General features: G+C 50.2%; 1 protein-coding gene across 5 annotated transcripts in view; it reads right to left on the reverse strand.

The window, feature by feature from the left end:
* Nr3c2 (nuclear receptor subfamily 3 group C member 2) overlaps window positions 1–12,798 on the reverse strand; it is a 324,977-nt gene extending 312,179 nt beyond the window's left edge. The window contains exons 1-3 of one of the 5 annotated variants that reach the window (XM_055609004.1): window positions 10,452–10,654; window positions 5,442–5,535; window positions 3,271–5,026 (exon numbers count right to left, since the gene is read on the reverse strand). In XM_055609004.1, the coding sequence (XP_055464979.1) occupies window positions 3,271–5,024 (1,754 nt within the window). In that variant the 5' untranslated portion in view covers window positions 5,025–5,026; window positions 5,442–5,535; window positions 10,452–10,654. Of the gene's footprint in view, window positions 1–3,270; window positions 5,027–5,441; window positions 5,536–8,627; window positions 8,647–10,451; window positions 10,655–11,335; window positions 11,389–12,709 lie in introns of those variants that run through there. The other 4 variants (XM_055609002.1, XM_055609005.1, XM_055609003.1 and 1 more) reach the window with 4 other exon arrangements.
* Between the last annotated feature and the right edge of the window lie 1,516 nt (window positions 12,799–14,314).

The raw sequence follows: 14,314 nt of genomic DNA on the forward strand, positions 1-14,314 counted from the left end.
CTCCAAAAAACAGCCTCAAATTTTCAATGAGAGGTCACCCCCACTTATGCTCACTCGAACATGGCAAATAATTTCTTCATCTGGATAAGGATATATTGAGAGATATGTGTGTTTAAAAATTTTTTTGAGGTCAGATTAACAGTTGTATTAAGGGACACTCTTTTGATCCGGCAAAGGGAGTCTCAGTCACTTTACTGAGACTTCACAGAGAATCAAAATTTGCTCCCTTGCTTTAAAACAAAGAAACTGAGGAATGGAGGGAGAGGCTATGACTCATTGGAGGTCACAGTTTTGTTTGCACTGAAGCTGACAGGGAAACTCTAACCCACATGACACAACTAGGTCCAGTGTCCACCCTAAGGCTTTACATTTAGCTTGGTCATAATTTACTTTACAACTTGGAACTCAGCCTCTTCCCTGGGAATGATTAACAGACATGACTTTCGTCACTGGTCCCACAGACTGCCCACATAGCAAAGTGAAGACACGTACGCCATGGCCCGTACCCTTTCCTGTCAGCTAAAAAGATACTGGAGGTGATAATAGCTTTTCTTGGTTGAATAGGATACTCTTTCAAAGTAATGCTTGGTAGGCTAATGCAAATTATATCGGCTTTTTTGATCAACTTTCAAAACGTGTGGAGAACGGGACTGACCAGCAATTATCAATTTCCATCCTAGAAGCTCCTTCTTTCCTTTCTCCCATTCCGTTTCGTTTACTTTCAAGACAGGGTTTCTCTATGTAGCTCTGGCTGTCCTGGATTTATAGACCAAGCTGGCTTCAAACTCACAGAGATCCACCTGCCTCTGCCTCCTGAGTGCTGCGACTATAGGCGTGCACCACCACACCTGGGTAGCTAGGAAGCCTGGTGGCATGGCCTGTGTCCCTGGCATCTGGGAGGCTGGCGTAGGAAGGTCTAAGGCTAGGAGAGATAGCATACAGGTTTCAAAACAAAAACACACCAAAGGTCCAAGACATAAAAATCAATCCTTTGTTTATGTGAGTTACAGAAAAAAATAAATTATAAGCCAAAACTGCTATTTAACAATCACATATTAATAAAAATATAAGCTTAAGAAAAAATGACTTTATTTCTCTAGATGATAAACTTTGGTAAAGAAGTTGGCCATTTTTTTTTCCTGGCAAGCCTACTGTCTTCCTTTAATATAAGCCAGATTCTCATACCAAGACCCACATTCAACTATACTAATATAGTTTATGCCACGCATATGAAAAAAATATAGCCTCACATGGATTTCTCAGAAACGGGATGAAATGCTTTAAAGGTCTGTTCATATCACTGCAGGCTTGATTCTTTGGGACCATAGTGAAAACGAACCTTGAGTGCTGTCTTGGAAATGGTGAATGGTAAACAGTTACAGTGTGGAAACTGAAGCAATCCCTAGCTACTCAGATATCGCTACCAATGAAGCTCCATTGGTCTACCTTTCATGTTCATAAATCTTCTACTCATTCATTTATGATTTCATGAATCCTCAGAAACCCTCAGATAACACTCTGAAATCTTTAAAATAGGCTTTTCCCAGAGAGGAGGGAAGTTAGTAAGACCTAGAGACATGACACATAGCCTTGATTCATCACAATCAATTCTTTAATTTACCCAACGTTCCTTGAAATGAGATATTATCATCATAAGTGGAAAATGGGGAAAACAGATTTTATCTAAAAAGATACAAAGAAAGAGACCAATGATGAAACGGATGAAATTATTATAGTGTGTGTACCAAAATCTACAAAACAGCCTATGTCCCCTCTGATCCTCAAGCCTGTCTTCTTGAAATGAGAAAACAAATAGGCTTGGATGGCCTTCACCAAGGAAAGCTGCAAAGATTTATCAGCCTACAGAATGTCAAGCAACACTAAAAATTTCACAATCAAACATGGAAAGCCAATCTTAATTGACACAAAACCAGCCTGTGCACAAGCAGAAAGCATTCCCTTTTCCTGTATTCACAAGAGGAGGCGAACCCTCTCCACACAAGCACGGGCTGTGTGCTGGTATGCGTACGGACGTGGGCTGCTGGGTAGCCAGGAGGGACTGAGGTCCAGCACTGCAATATGACAGTCTGTGCCATGAAGAATTGCCAGGAATGCATTCTTTCTGGGACATTCGCTTCTATAAAAGCAAGACGAGAAAGGTTTGAACCAGTGATAAGGAAAAGCGTTCTCAAACCGAAAGTTTTGCCTTGTGTTTGAAAAAGAAACAGTAAAAGTTATGAGATTATGGATATACCCGTATTCTGTTAATAAGATGGACATATTTTTCACAAAATAAAAATGTGACGAAATAACAATATCCACATGGACCTAGATGCCAAAAGAATGAACCGTAGTCAGAAAAGTTAGACTTTATATATTCTACAAAAGGCTCGTTTATCACATTCATGTACTAAAGCCAGAGTTGGAGCAAAGTCCAACGCACGTGTTCGCTTTATAAGAACCACCTTTACACTCACATCTCAACCCTCTTCCTTGTTTTCCTAAACACACACAGCACAGTCTGCAACAAGGAAAACCAAGACACGTTTTTACAGTAAATACAGTATGTCTTCTTGCCGAGCTCATGACTTATAAGTCTACCAATTCAACACTATGGTGACATATTTCATTCCCACCATAAGAAAGTAAAATTGTCTACCAAGTGCTTTTAGATGACTGAGTCTTTAAAGGCTTTCACAGTTAAGGAAATGATTTATTTGAACAGGAAACCACAACTTTCATATAATTAGCCGTACCAGCTCTTCCCCCAAAAAGAAGTTTTCCTCTAAAATAGAGATAAAGAAGCTTGTAGGTAACAGACTTGTGGGTCTGTTTTATTTCTCACAACTATGGAAGTAATTAATAAAGAATTTTAATATGAAAAGGAGACAAAAGCCATGAGGAAAGTCATTTAATCCGGTCTCAGAAAACAGTGATAGGGGAAAAAAATGAGCATTGGTCTGCTAAAGTAAATACAGTCACTGGTGCTAGAAAATAATCATTTTCCAAACACCTACAAGGGACAACAGAGAAATGCCTATATATGTTTCTTCAAGGTCAACACAACGTCTTATAAAAGATCTTCAGAATTTTTGGTTTCTCTACTTCAAGAACTAGTGCTAGATCAACATTTTAAGGAGAACCCAAAATGACCATCCCTCTCGATCACAGAAATACAGACAGACTGTAACAATTCACAAAGTCATGATGGGAGGCAGGGTGCTAGGAGGAGGGATAGGAGAGAAAGGATTACAAAGCAAGTCAGCTTACCTTGACACGTTTTCTGGAATGTACTCTAGGACCGGATATCCGTCACTTCTCCTAGATGACAGGTCGCCGTGCGGTTTCCACGACTCCACTAACGTATTGACGGGTGGAAAGGAACTCAAGTGTTGGAAAGATTGGTCTCTAGGTGACCGTGATAAAGATATTGTCCCTTGAGCACCAATCCGGTAGTGAAAGGACTGTCCACCCGAATTCACCCCAACGACGGCAGAGGATGGGATGCCGGCCTCGGGGTAATAGCTTCCATCTTCTGGTTCTTGCTTAATCCCCATTGGGAATGCGCTGCCCTCGCAGCTGCCTTCAAAGGCGGGCACAGGTGGTCCTAAAATCCCTGATAGGGAATAGTAGTCTTTATCATCCATAAAGGAAAAATATGAGCCGTCCATGAACGGAAATGGGTTGACCGCGGGGTTCCCTCTAAAAGAGGCGCCTGAACATGAGTGCTTGGTTGATTCTTGCTTTATTGGTACCGAGAATGGCGAACTGGGGTTGATTTTGCTGTTTCCTCCCAGGCAGGAGCTGCTGAAGGCCCCATCTGGTTCTGGTTTTATGTACTGGACAATGCTGAGCTGGCCAGCCACACCGTTGGAGATGGCCTTCTCGACTTCCTCTGTCTTGGGGAAAGGAACTTCGTGAGCACCTTTCTCGTGGGCGTCTGGACTGGGAACCACGTCCTGGAGGGCAGCGGCTCCAGCGGAGGCGCCTGAAGCGGCGTAGCCGAAGGCGTTGCTGACGGGGCTGCCGATGGAGCCCACTGTGCTGGCTGTCGGGCTGGAGAGCGTGGATCTGTTGTTGGTGTTGGAAGGGCTGGAAACGGAGCACCTTGAGTTCAGATTCGCCGGGCTGGACACAGAGGAGCGCAGAGGAACGTTGTTGGGACTGGAGACGGGAGACTTTGCACTGCAGTGGCTCGGAGGGCTGGAGATGGGGGACTTCATGCTGCTTAACGGACTGGAGAGAGGGGAGCCCACGTTGCTAGCGTGTGCGGGGCTGTGGGACCGCGAGCCTCGGTTTTCGACACTGGGGGAGCATGTCAGAGGAGTTCCTTGAGTGATGGGGCTGTGCACTGGGAAACTGCCAAAGCTCGCTGTGGAGGAGGGCATGGAGCTGATGCCCGCGGGGCTGCACACGGAAGATGGCATGTGCAGCGGGCTGCAAACGGAGGGGCTCTTCTCGTGACAGATGATCGGGCTCTTCACAGCGGCGCGCAAGACCCCACCGTTCACGGAGGCCCCGGAGTCAGGCAGGAACGACCTCAAAGGCCTGCTCATTCCGCTGAGCGTGGAGGCCCGGTGGCCGTTCTCTTTGTAAAACTTCACCAGTTGCTCCATGTTCTGGTAAATCTTTGCTGGGCTCACGCTTCCTTGCTGGTTCTGCTGATCATAGGTGTACTCGGCATCTCTCACAGAATCCATGTACAAACCCATTGACTCAGCCACCGTGGCGGAAAGCTCCTTGGATTCCAGCTCGGTTTTAATATCAGATGTTAAAATCCCAGACCGACCACTGTCTTGCTGAAGGCAAGGGAGTAGCTCGTGTTTTTCCTTGCTGCTTCCTTGAGTACTGTGGTTTGGAGTAGCACCGGAAACACAGCTGACGTTGACAATCTCCATGTAGTTGTTCTCATCAGTGGGCTCTGCAGGTCCGAGTGAAGGACGCTCCACCGGCTGAGAAGCTTGACCCCAGCGTCGTTCCATATCTGGACCTTCAGAGAGACTGTGGTAGCCTTTGGTTTCCATTGCTAAAAGCAGATTTAGATTAAAATGTTAGCGTCAATAACAACAGTTTTGTATTCTAAAATGCATTCTAAAACTGCATTTATTGAACTACAATGTATATTTTACTTAACATAAACAATATTTCTAGTTACATTAAAATTTACCTTCTTGGGTGCTGACACAATACATTACACAAACAGAATATCGACTCCAACTTGTTCAGAAGACAGGAGAAGAACCAAATATAATTTAGGGTCTCAATAAAAGTCGCTACAATACCACCTCTACAGCTTGTAAAAAACACTTACATATGTTGACTTTCTTGGATATTGAACAATATTCAATATAATTGTAGGGATTGATGAGGTAGTCAGAGGGGAAAATGTTTGACTGGACAAAGCCAAAAGCATAGTAACAAAAGTCAAATTTAAGACTAACCTGGGTAACCTTTTCTTGGGATCCACTTCTACTCAAGAGCGTGGCTTCCTTCCTCGCTCTTAAGCTCTCTCCCATATTAAAGCTCCTTTATACACTAAAACAAAACAAACAACTACCTTTATGACTCCAAGGTTTTAGGGAAACTTTGACCACATGAAAGCTGCTGGCCATATGATCAAATATATGGCCTTATTATAAATGATGTGGAAATGCAATTAAAATTACAGTTTCCAAATATACGCTTACCAAATGAATAGCCATAGGAAAAAAAAAAAAAAAAAACATTGACGAATTGTTTCTAAAACAGTCCGAGTTCCTTAAGGCATATTAGCGGTGAAGACAGTTCAGGCAGGGTCAGTTCTGAAAAGTACAGGTTTATATAAACTGATTGACTTGGATCAGAGCAGTTGCCAGACAGGTCAGCGGCAGCCGGACTTTCTTGCGCTTCAGTGCAGGAAGAGACTTTAACAAGCACCCTGACCTAGCAACACCTCTGCCCAAGTCTTCCACAGCCAGATGGTTTTAGTCTCAACCGCAAATGGAGGAAGCTTACGAAGGGCCTTGATCATTTAAGCATTTATTCAGCAATATTTCCCAGGCACTTGTTACATTCTGGGTCTAAGAACAGTCATGAATCTGTAGTAAAAAACAAACAAACAACCACCCCCCCAAAAAAAGAAACAAAACAGACCTTCTAGTTTCCATCCAAAAGGAGCCAATGGGAGTTTCTTCAATATCCATTCATTTCCATCTCCTCTTAGTTCATGAACAGATTATAATAGACTATGTGTGCATAATTATTATAAGCTATATAATTCAACACACGATTACAAGCCTTTCTGATACATTATTTAACTTTACAAACCAACCTAGACACATACACACACACACACACACACCAACAAACAGAAACCAAGGAGTTAACACTACAAGCCAGAGCCAGAGATGCTGGCCACACAGCTAAGTGGAAGAGCTGGAATTTGATCTCAGGTCTCTCTATTTACCAGTGTTTCCCAACCTGGGTCTTAAGGACACTTGCAGGCAGGTCATTTTTTATTGCATGGGGAGGTGGGGGCTCCTCATGCAGCAGAAGATGGCAGGCATGCGCTCTGCCTCCTCCCCACCAGAGTGCCCCCCCGCCCCCCGCTGTGACAACCAATAAGAGTGTCAGCAAATTACCAAAGGTCCTTAGGGAGCAAAGCCATCCCTGGACATGTGCTGTAAACAAAACAAAACAAAAACAAACAAACAAACAAAAAATGACCACTGTAAAGGAATATTTGACAGAAAGTTGATTCTGTCCGGAAAAATCTTATCTATACATCTTAGTATTAAAAATCGTGCCTGTATGTGTTTCATATGTATGCCCAGCCAAGCCTGCAGTTCTTCACATGTAAAGCTTTGTGTCTTTTCTTTGCTTCACCTTTCCCCCCTCCTCATTAAAAAAAAAAAAAAAAAAAAAAGACCAGGAAGTCCTTTTCTACAGAATTTATATTAATTAACATCGCAAAACAATACAATGACTCCACTAAATAACCTGGCATTACATCTCATGAGCCTCTACAAGGAAGTGTAATACACAAATTGCCCGAGTATTACAATAACCCCTGACTTCTCCGTATTCTACAGATTTTAAATTATGTTTCTGGGTAGTCGGAAACTATCAATTTTACCACTGTGTCCCAGATGAATAGTAAAATGCAAATAAAAATGTTTAACTCTGATACTATAATCAATACTCAATTTATGAACCTTAACGTCTACCAATTATGTAGCATGCTTTCACTTAAAGAACATTATTCTATTAATTCTTAATCAAAAATCAATCACTAAAATGTTGAAAATAAATCAAATCACAAAGATTGAGGTAGTTATCTGGTAATGTCAAAAACAGTAAGTATGGATTAAAACCAAGTAAAATTTGAAACACACACACATGCACACACAAAGTGAACTAGGTCCCAAATCACGGCTAGTAATGGACTTTTTTACTCTTCTGAAAGCTCATTTAGTATAGCAATAAATTGAAAAATATAGTAAAGATTGTGTGCTGTGTCTGCTTCTACAGAGAAGCTTCTGCTCTTTCTGCAGCTGAGATACAGATGTTTCAGGTTCAAATCCATTATGCCTCACAAGAACCATGCCTGTGTTCAGAACAGAAGCCCCTGTGTGCATCTATCTTCCTCTCCATCACCAAACTCACGCTCCTCTCTGGAGCACTGCACCATGAGCTCCCTGAAGGAGAAGTGGTCCTTTCTCATGCTCCCTACAAGGCTCCAGCAGGAACCTTCCTCCTCATTCCTGTAGCCCTCCACCTCCACCTCCCCGCAATCCTAGGCAACAGGGCTATCTGCCCTGAGTCTGAAGGCAACCCTCACCCAGACCCTTCTCCAGAACCTCACCCACTCCAGTGTCTTTTGGGATAGGTGGGCACTCTGCTTTTTATTAGGGCTTCACAGTGAAAATGTGGACTCCAAAATCCCTGCGAGACCACAAAGTGAAGAAAGCAGTGTATTTTTAATCCAGCATTGCCGGAAATACTTTGATTTCTCTACATATTGTCCTTCAGGGGACCTACTAACATCCTTGTCACTATTGCCTAAATGAGCCACATGCCAGGTCTACAAACCTCTCTAAAGCTCACAGTAGAATCCCTCCTGGAGACAGTGGCACCAGCCAGTTTCTTTCTACAGGGAAACTCCTTATCAGCTAACATCAAACAGCTGATCTCAACTCCAAGTCCAGGTTCACCAAACCCTGCAGTCTCAGAACAATCTCCTCGGGCCGACTGTATTTCACCAGGTTATTGACAGGACTATCATGAAGAAGTTGCCAGAGGCTTTGCTGAAATCTAAATTGGCTTTGTTCAACGTATCCTCATCTATCAACCTCATCTACCTCGCAAGGAAAACAAAGTAAAGGCTGGCAACCAACTCAAAAGGGTGGACAGCAGCTGGCATGCTTCTCTGCAAACACTGTTTCCAAGATCAGATGCTCTTAAAACAGGATTACTGAAATATTTTATGCTGAGTTCTCCTTGGTTATTATTTTAGTTAGTATTTTCTACAAACAGATGAGTTAGGTTAGAAATTTATTTCCTGTATGGTCCAGGAAACTGGGGTTGGCTTTTTAGAATTGACATAATGACCACGGCTTTGAACAGTAGTTCAGTCAACCTGAACTTACCAGTGAATACTAAAAATATGACTTGATGGGTATGCTCTTCATGAAACTTTATCCTGAGGGTAAAGGGAAAGTTTTTGTTACTTACGTAGAAAATAAAGCAATGAATTATATGAAGTCCTAGCTCAGGGAAAATCAGGCCCATAAGCTTCACAGTGAACACTATACCACAGACTCTTGGGTCATTATAAACCTTTATTTTCATGCAAAAATTCACATAGGTAAGGAAAAAACCAACAGGTTTTATGTGTGTGTGTGTGTGTGTGTGTGTGTGTGTGTGTGTGTGTGTTCAGAGGACACACTAAAATCCTGAGGGGCACTTGCCACTATTGTCCTAAATGAGCCACATGTCAGGTCTCTATAGCTCTAAACCTCTCAAAAGCTGTGAAATAGATGTACACTTACATCCTATTTCTTGAAGAAAATAGACTTTAAAATTTTGTTTCATAGTCTGTTAAATCATCCTTTCTTGTAAAAAAAAAAAGTTGTTTCTCTTTTTCCCGAAATTATTAAAGATCCTTGGGAATCTGTATCTTTTCTGAAAACTTTCAATTGTAACGCTCCCCCCCCCCAAGTACCCCCTTCTTAATGGCATCTTTCCCCCAATAATCTGCTGTTGAGTGTGGAGACAGTAGAGCCCCAGCCTCAAGGACTGTTTGAGAAGGCAGAACATGACTTCAGGAAGCTAGCATTAGTTGCTTTGCTCTTCAGGACTGTGAACCTTCCACTCTTACCCAGGAGTGGGAAATAGAATAAATCTGCCAAGGTCAGCTAGGAGAGTAGGAGAACCAGTCAGAGCTAGGCACACCTGAGTTCTGTCCACCTGCCTGACCCATTAGCCACATCAGCTGTCCAAAAAAAAAAAAAAGTACCTACTCCATAAAGGAAAAGGCTGTGCGTTATCCGCCCCCCTCCCAAACTTCTCTCCGAAAGCATTTCATGACACACACGGTAATGTGTCATGATGTGAAATGAGAAATGAAAGCTCCTGGGGAGGACTACACAGATTGAGAATGCTGTTATCATTGCCGTGGAAAGATCACTAATAACAGCACCTAGAGTAAGAGGACCCTTAATGTTAAGGTACAGTTCGGTGCCTTTAAAATTCAGCGGCATTAATAATGAGTCTGCTATCAAAAGTTTTCCGAACTATGCCTAAATAAATAAATAAATAAATAAAGCAGATGGTATGATAAAGCATTATGAGTTAAACCCCGTCTCTTAAAAATTCAGCAGGAAAAGCCATGCGTCTAAAACCCGTCTGGGCAAGGATGCCACCAACAGCAGCTTCATCCCCTGTCTATCTCGGCCCTAAGACTCCCCTAGCTTCCCCCAGATATAAAGGAATGGGAAACGCAAGATTTTCCAGAGCCGGTTCATACAAGATCTATGGGGATCTAGCTCCTTCAACTGCCCTTATCGCTACACCTCCCACTCAGCCTGAGGAGCTTCCGCAATTGATAGATGAAAGAAACATTATTCAACTGTCCTTTAAAATTTGCAAGAGGAAAACGATCTGAAATTCATTTTTTTTGGGGGGGGAAGGGGAGGGTAGTAGGACCGCCCACTGCCAAAGGCGGTTAAAAGCCGCTGTTTAGAGGGCATTTATCCAAAGTGGCCAAACTTTCCCAAAATAGTCCTCAGCCGGCCCGGGGGGGGGGGGGGGGGGGAGGGGTGGAAAACCAAAACAAAACAACAAGCACACAGCACCATACTGACTGTGCCTCCGGATTACGCAGCGGCTTCTCCCTGCAAAGTGCGAGCCACCCTCGCCGCGGCCACTCGCCGGGCAGGACCGGAGGCGCCCCGCTGCGCCCCGCTACACACCTGCCTCGGCCGGGGTCCTCCGCTCGCTGTCTACCTGTTGCAGCGCTTGTCACCGCCACGACACCCTGGCTGCGGAGTCCCCCCACATCCAGCCACATCCAGGCCGGCGAGTGCCGCTCTCCCTGCAGGGGGAGAGCCCGAGCGGCAGCGCTGGCGCCCAGGTGACTTGCACGGGCTTCCTCCGAGCAGCCTGAAGTTGGCTCTCTTCTCCGGGGCCCAATGACACCCCGGGTGCGCAGGAGCTAGGGGAGGGGCCGGGGCAGGGCCAGGTCGTGCGGCGGAGGGAGGGAAGCCCCGAGGGGGAGTGGGCTAGTTGGAAGGCCGGCCCTTTTAAAAGCGGGTCACATGTCCAGAAAGTTCAGGTCGCCGTCCCGCCCGCCGGAGCCGTTCCCATTGGCCAAGGGGGAAACCAGGCTCCACGCTGTGCGGGCCAGGCGCGCTTCTCATTGGACAGTCGAGGTTGTCAGTCACCGGGCGGGCGACATGACTGATACAAAGTTGCTGCGACACAGCCTGGACTCCGCAGCTTCCTTAAAGCCGCAGAGGCGGCGGGTTCTCCCGGGTCCCCGAGGTGGCCGCGACCCGGGGCACCCCTGCACTCGCTAGCCTTTAACCCGCTTCGCTCCCTCGCCCCAAACTTGCCCTCGCCCACCCCACCGTCCCCACGGGGCACCGCAGGCAAGCCGGAGAGAAGGGGACAGCGCAGTGACGCGGCGGCAGCCTGGATGCTGTGCCCCGGCTCCCTCCACCTGCAGCGCCAGGTGAGCCGCAGCGGCGCGCGCCCAGCGCCGCCCACGGCGTCCGCAGGCCCGGAACCGCTCGGGTGGGCATCTCCGGGACCCCGGGCGCCCTGCTCCCCGCCCCCCTCCAGGTCTCGGAGTTACCTCTCTGCCGAGCAGGCGTAGTCTCCGCGGTCCGAGACCCAGGGGATCGCGTTCCCACTCGATTTCAGTTTCCTTGTTTGAACCGTGCAGGAAAAGCGGGTGCTTTCAGCGCAGCCAAACCCCTTTAAACACAGCCTTCCTCCCACCCCACCCCCTGCCAAAAAAAAAAAAAAAAAAAAAAAAAAAAGTGCCAGGGTCAAGAGCCGAGGCGCCTGATAATTTTGTTACTGTACTACTACTTCAGTACTGGATTTTTCCACTAGTTCAATGTACAAGAAAGCGAACTGTCGAGGATATTTACTTTACAACGTGTGGAGGGGTGCGCATACCTGGAGCAGGCACACTGGAGGAGGGGAAGGAACGAAACTGCTTCCTAAAGACCATTTATCTCCCTGCGAGCAGGAACCCCGCCACCCTCCCTTTGCCCCCACGCCGATTTTCCTCCCGCCCACCCGGACACTTGCTAAGCCGAAGGATGGGCTCCTTAACTTTAATTTCTAAGGTCTTTTAGACCGGTGTGGGGCTCGGCTTTGGACTCCGCCGCTGGCTGGGAGTCAGCGCCAGTGACGTACACACCTAAATCTGGTCCCCTGGCCCTCGGCGACCCGCAGGCCGCCGGCGGCAGCTGTGCAGCTTCAGGCTCACCCTTGCTCCCCGCAAGCTGAACCCCCGGGAGGAGGAGGGCACCTTGTGTCCATAGGCCCCTCCTCTTCTTACAGTTAGTTAAGCCGGGGATCCCGGGTCCCGAGCCCCGGGAGGCTGGAACTCTCCCCAGAGGCGGGCGGCACTGCAGCGGAGCCGGCCGGCTGCTGGGGACTCGGGGACCCGGTGCCCAACGGTGCCCGGCGTGGAGCCGGCCGCGGAGGCCCCGGGCACACGGCTCCCCGCCGGGCGTCGCAACTTTCCCGCGAGGGCAGCCGTCACGCGCGCCGGGAGAGCAGTCGCAACATCGGCCGCGCTCGGGGCCGCGCGCGGGTGGCGAGCCAGAGCTGGGGGCGTCCCGGAGCCGGCGGCCCGGGCTCGCCAGGCAGCGGCGGCTGCGGCTCCGCCGTGCTCCCCAACTCCTCCTCATTAAAGCCACGGACGCCCCTCTCGCTCTCTATTTTAACGAAGTTTTTTACCTCCTTGAGGGAGGTCTTGCCCCGGATCAAAGCTCCTTGCAAAATCTAGGTTAGAACCGCGCGGAGCAGCCGCCGCGCGCTCGCCGCGCGCCCTGCACCCTCGTCCCGCGCCGGCCCGCCGGGCACCCGGTCCGCAGCCCACCTCGGACCCGCGCCCTCCGCCCTCTGCGCCGGTCCTGCCGCCCCGCGGCCGCCCCTGCTCCCGCGGCCCCCTCCCTCCCCTGTCGGCGCGAGCGACGGTCGCCGCACTCACCTTTTCTAGGACATGGTAGGGAGGCTGGGGCGGGGGAGGGGGCGGCGAGACGCCCGCCGCCTCCGCCGCTGCCGCCGCCGGCCGCGAGTCCTGTCCCGGCTGGTCGCCTACGAGGATGGAGAGGATGGCGATCCCGGTAGTCGCCCCGCTGACGGTGGGTAGAGCGATAGGGCGACCGTGCGGTTTCCCTGCCGGAGGCGGCGAGCCGGCGGCGCCTAGGCGCGCTGAGGGGGCTGCGAGCGCCCGCCGGTCCCCAGCGGTGGCGGCCCGGGCCTGGGGCCGGCGGGTCTCCGGGGCCGCCGGTTTGCCCCGCGAGGACCGCGGAGGTCCCGGGAGCCTGCCAGTCCCGCGGTGAGACCCGGCGCCCTCGGCGGGGAAGCGCGGCTCTCCGCGCCCCCTCCCGGGGCTGGGGTGGCCGGTGACAGCTCAGGCGACAGAGCTTGGGGTGTGTGTGTGTGTGTGTGTGTGTGTGTGTGTGTGTGCGCGCGCGTGTGGGTGTGCGGGGGGGGGGGGGGCAGCCTGAGAGGGAGCCCGCGGCGCTAGGACCCCCTCCCCGGGTCACACCCTCACTTGCAGTAGGAGACAGTCCAGCCTCCTGCCACCCGCTGGTGGGAGACAGGGTGCTGGTGCCCGTCCTCGGAGCCCCAGCCACTGACAGCGAGGAGGCCAAGGGAAAGCGGATCCCCAGCGCGCGCAGCCCGCACGCGTCTCATCAAGGGTCCCCAAAGTCGGCCCTGACCTGGTGCCCGGCCTCTGGAGCAGGTGCCACCGGAAAGGGGACGGAGGGCTGGAGGACCACGGGCGGGCCAGGAGGGAAAAGTTTCTTTCCTGCGCCTCCGCTGCCCACCCGGTGAGCCAGCTCTTGGGTCGCTGCCCCACCCCCACCGTGGGGGGAGCGCCCAGGAGGGCCGGTGCGTCCGCGCCCCGGGGCGTGTGGGAAGCCCCCACCGCCGACCCCGCGCTCCGACAGGGGCTCGGGGCGCTGCAGGCCCGGGAAGGGGCGAGCGGCTGCAGCCCTCCCCCGCCGCGCGCCCCCGCGCCGCCCCGCGCGCCCCCGCGCCCTCGCGCCCGCCCGGGCAGACACCTACGCAGATGCGAAAGTGAAAGGCGGGCTCTCTGGCCTGGCGGCGCGGCGCGCGGGCACGCGGGGCTGGGGGGCGGGGGGAGTACGGGGGCGGGGAGGGGGGGGGGAGGACTGAGCCCGGGCCGCGATCCCGGGATTCTTCCGTTCCCCTGTGTGTCTTGGAGCCGACTGCAACCTTCTCACTCTCCAGCCTTCCCAAGTCCCAGACTTCCACCCCAAGGCACTCAGACTACCCCAGCCCAGGGGTATGTGTGTGCGCGCGCGCACGCGTGTGCGTTTTCACGCGCACCAGCGGGGGTGCGAGATACCCTCTACTCCAGACTACTCCACCGAACCGTTACACGCGCCCCGAGCTGGAAGTCTGCAGGGCCGGGATGACTGTGTCGCTGGCGGTAGAGGCTCACCTGCTCGCCTGTTTCTTTTTAAAGACCGAGTTCAATAAATCTAGAAACTGACACTCCTTTCACGGTTTTGGAAAGCCTCTGTCGCCCCTCCCTCTCTCCCAATTCCTATATAGCTGT

The sequence above is a fragment of the Psammomys obesus genome, unplaced genomic scaffold (genome assembly GCF_907164565.1).
Source record: "Psammomys obesus unplaced genomic scaffold, mPsaObe1.curated_primary_1811, whole genome shotgun sequence".
In the NCBI taxonomy this organism is placed as follows: domain Eukaryota; kingdom Metazoa; phylum Chordata; class Mammalia; order Rodentia; family Muridae; genus Psammomys; species Psammomys obesus.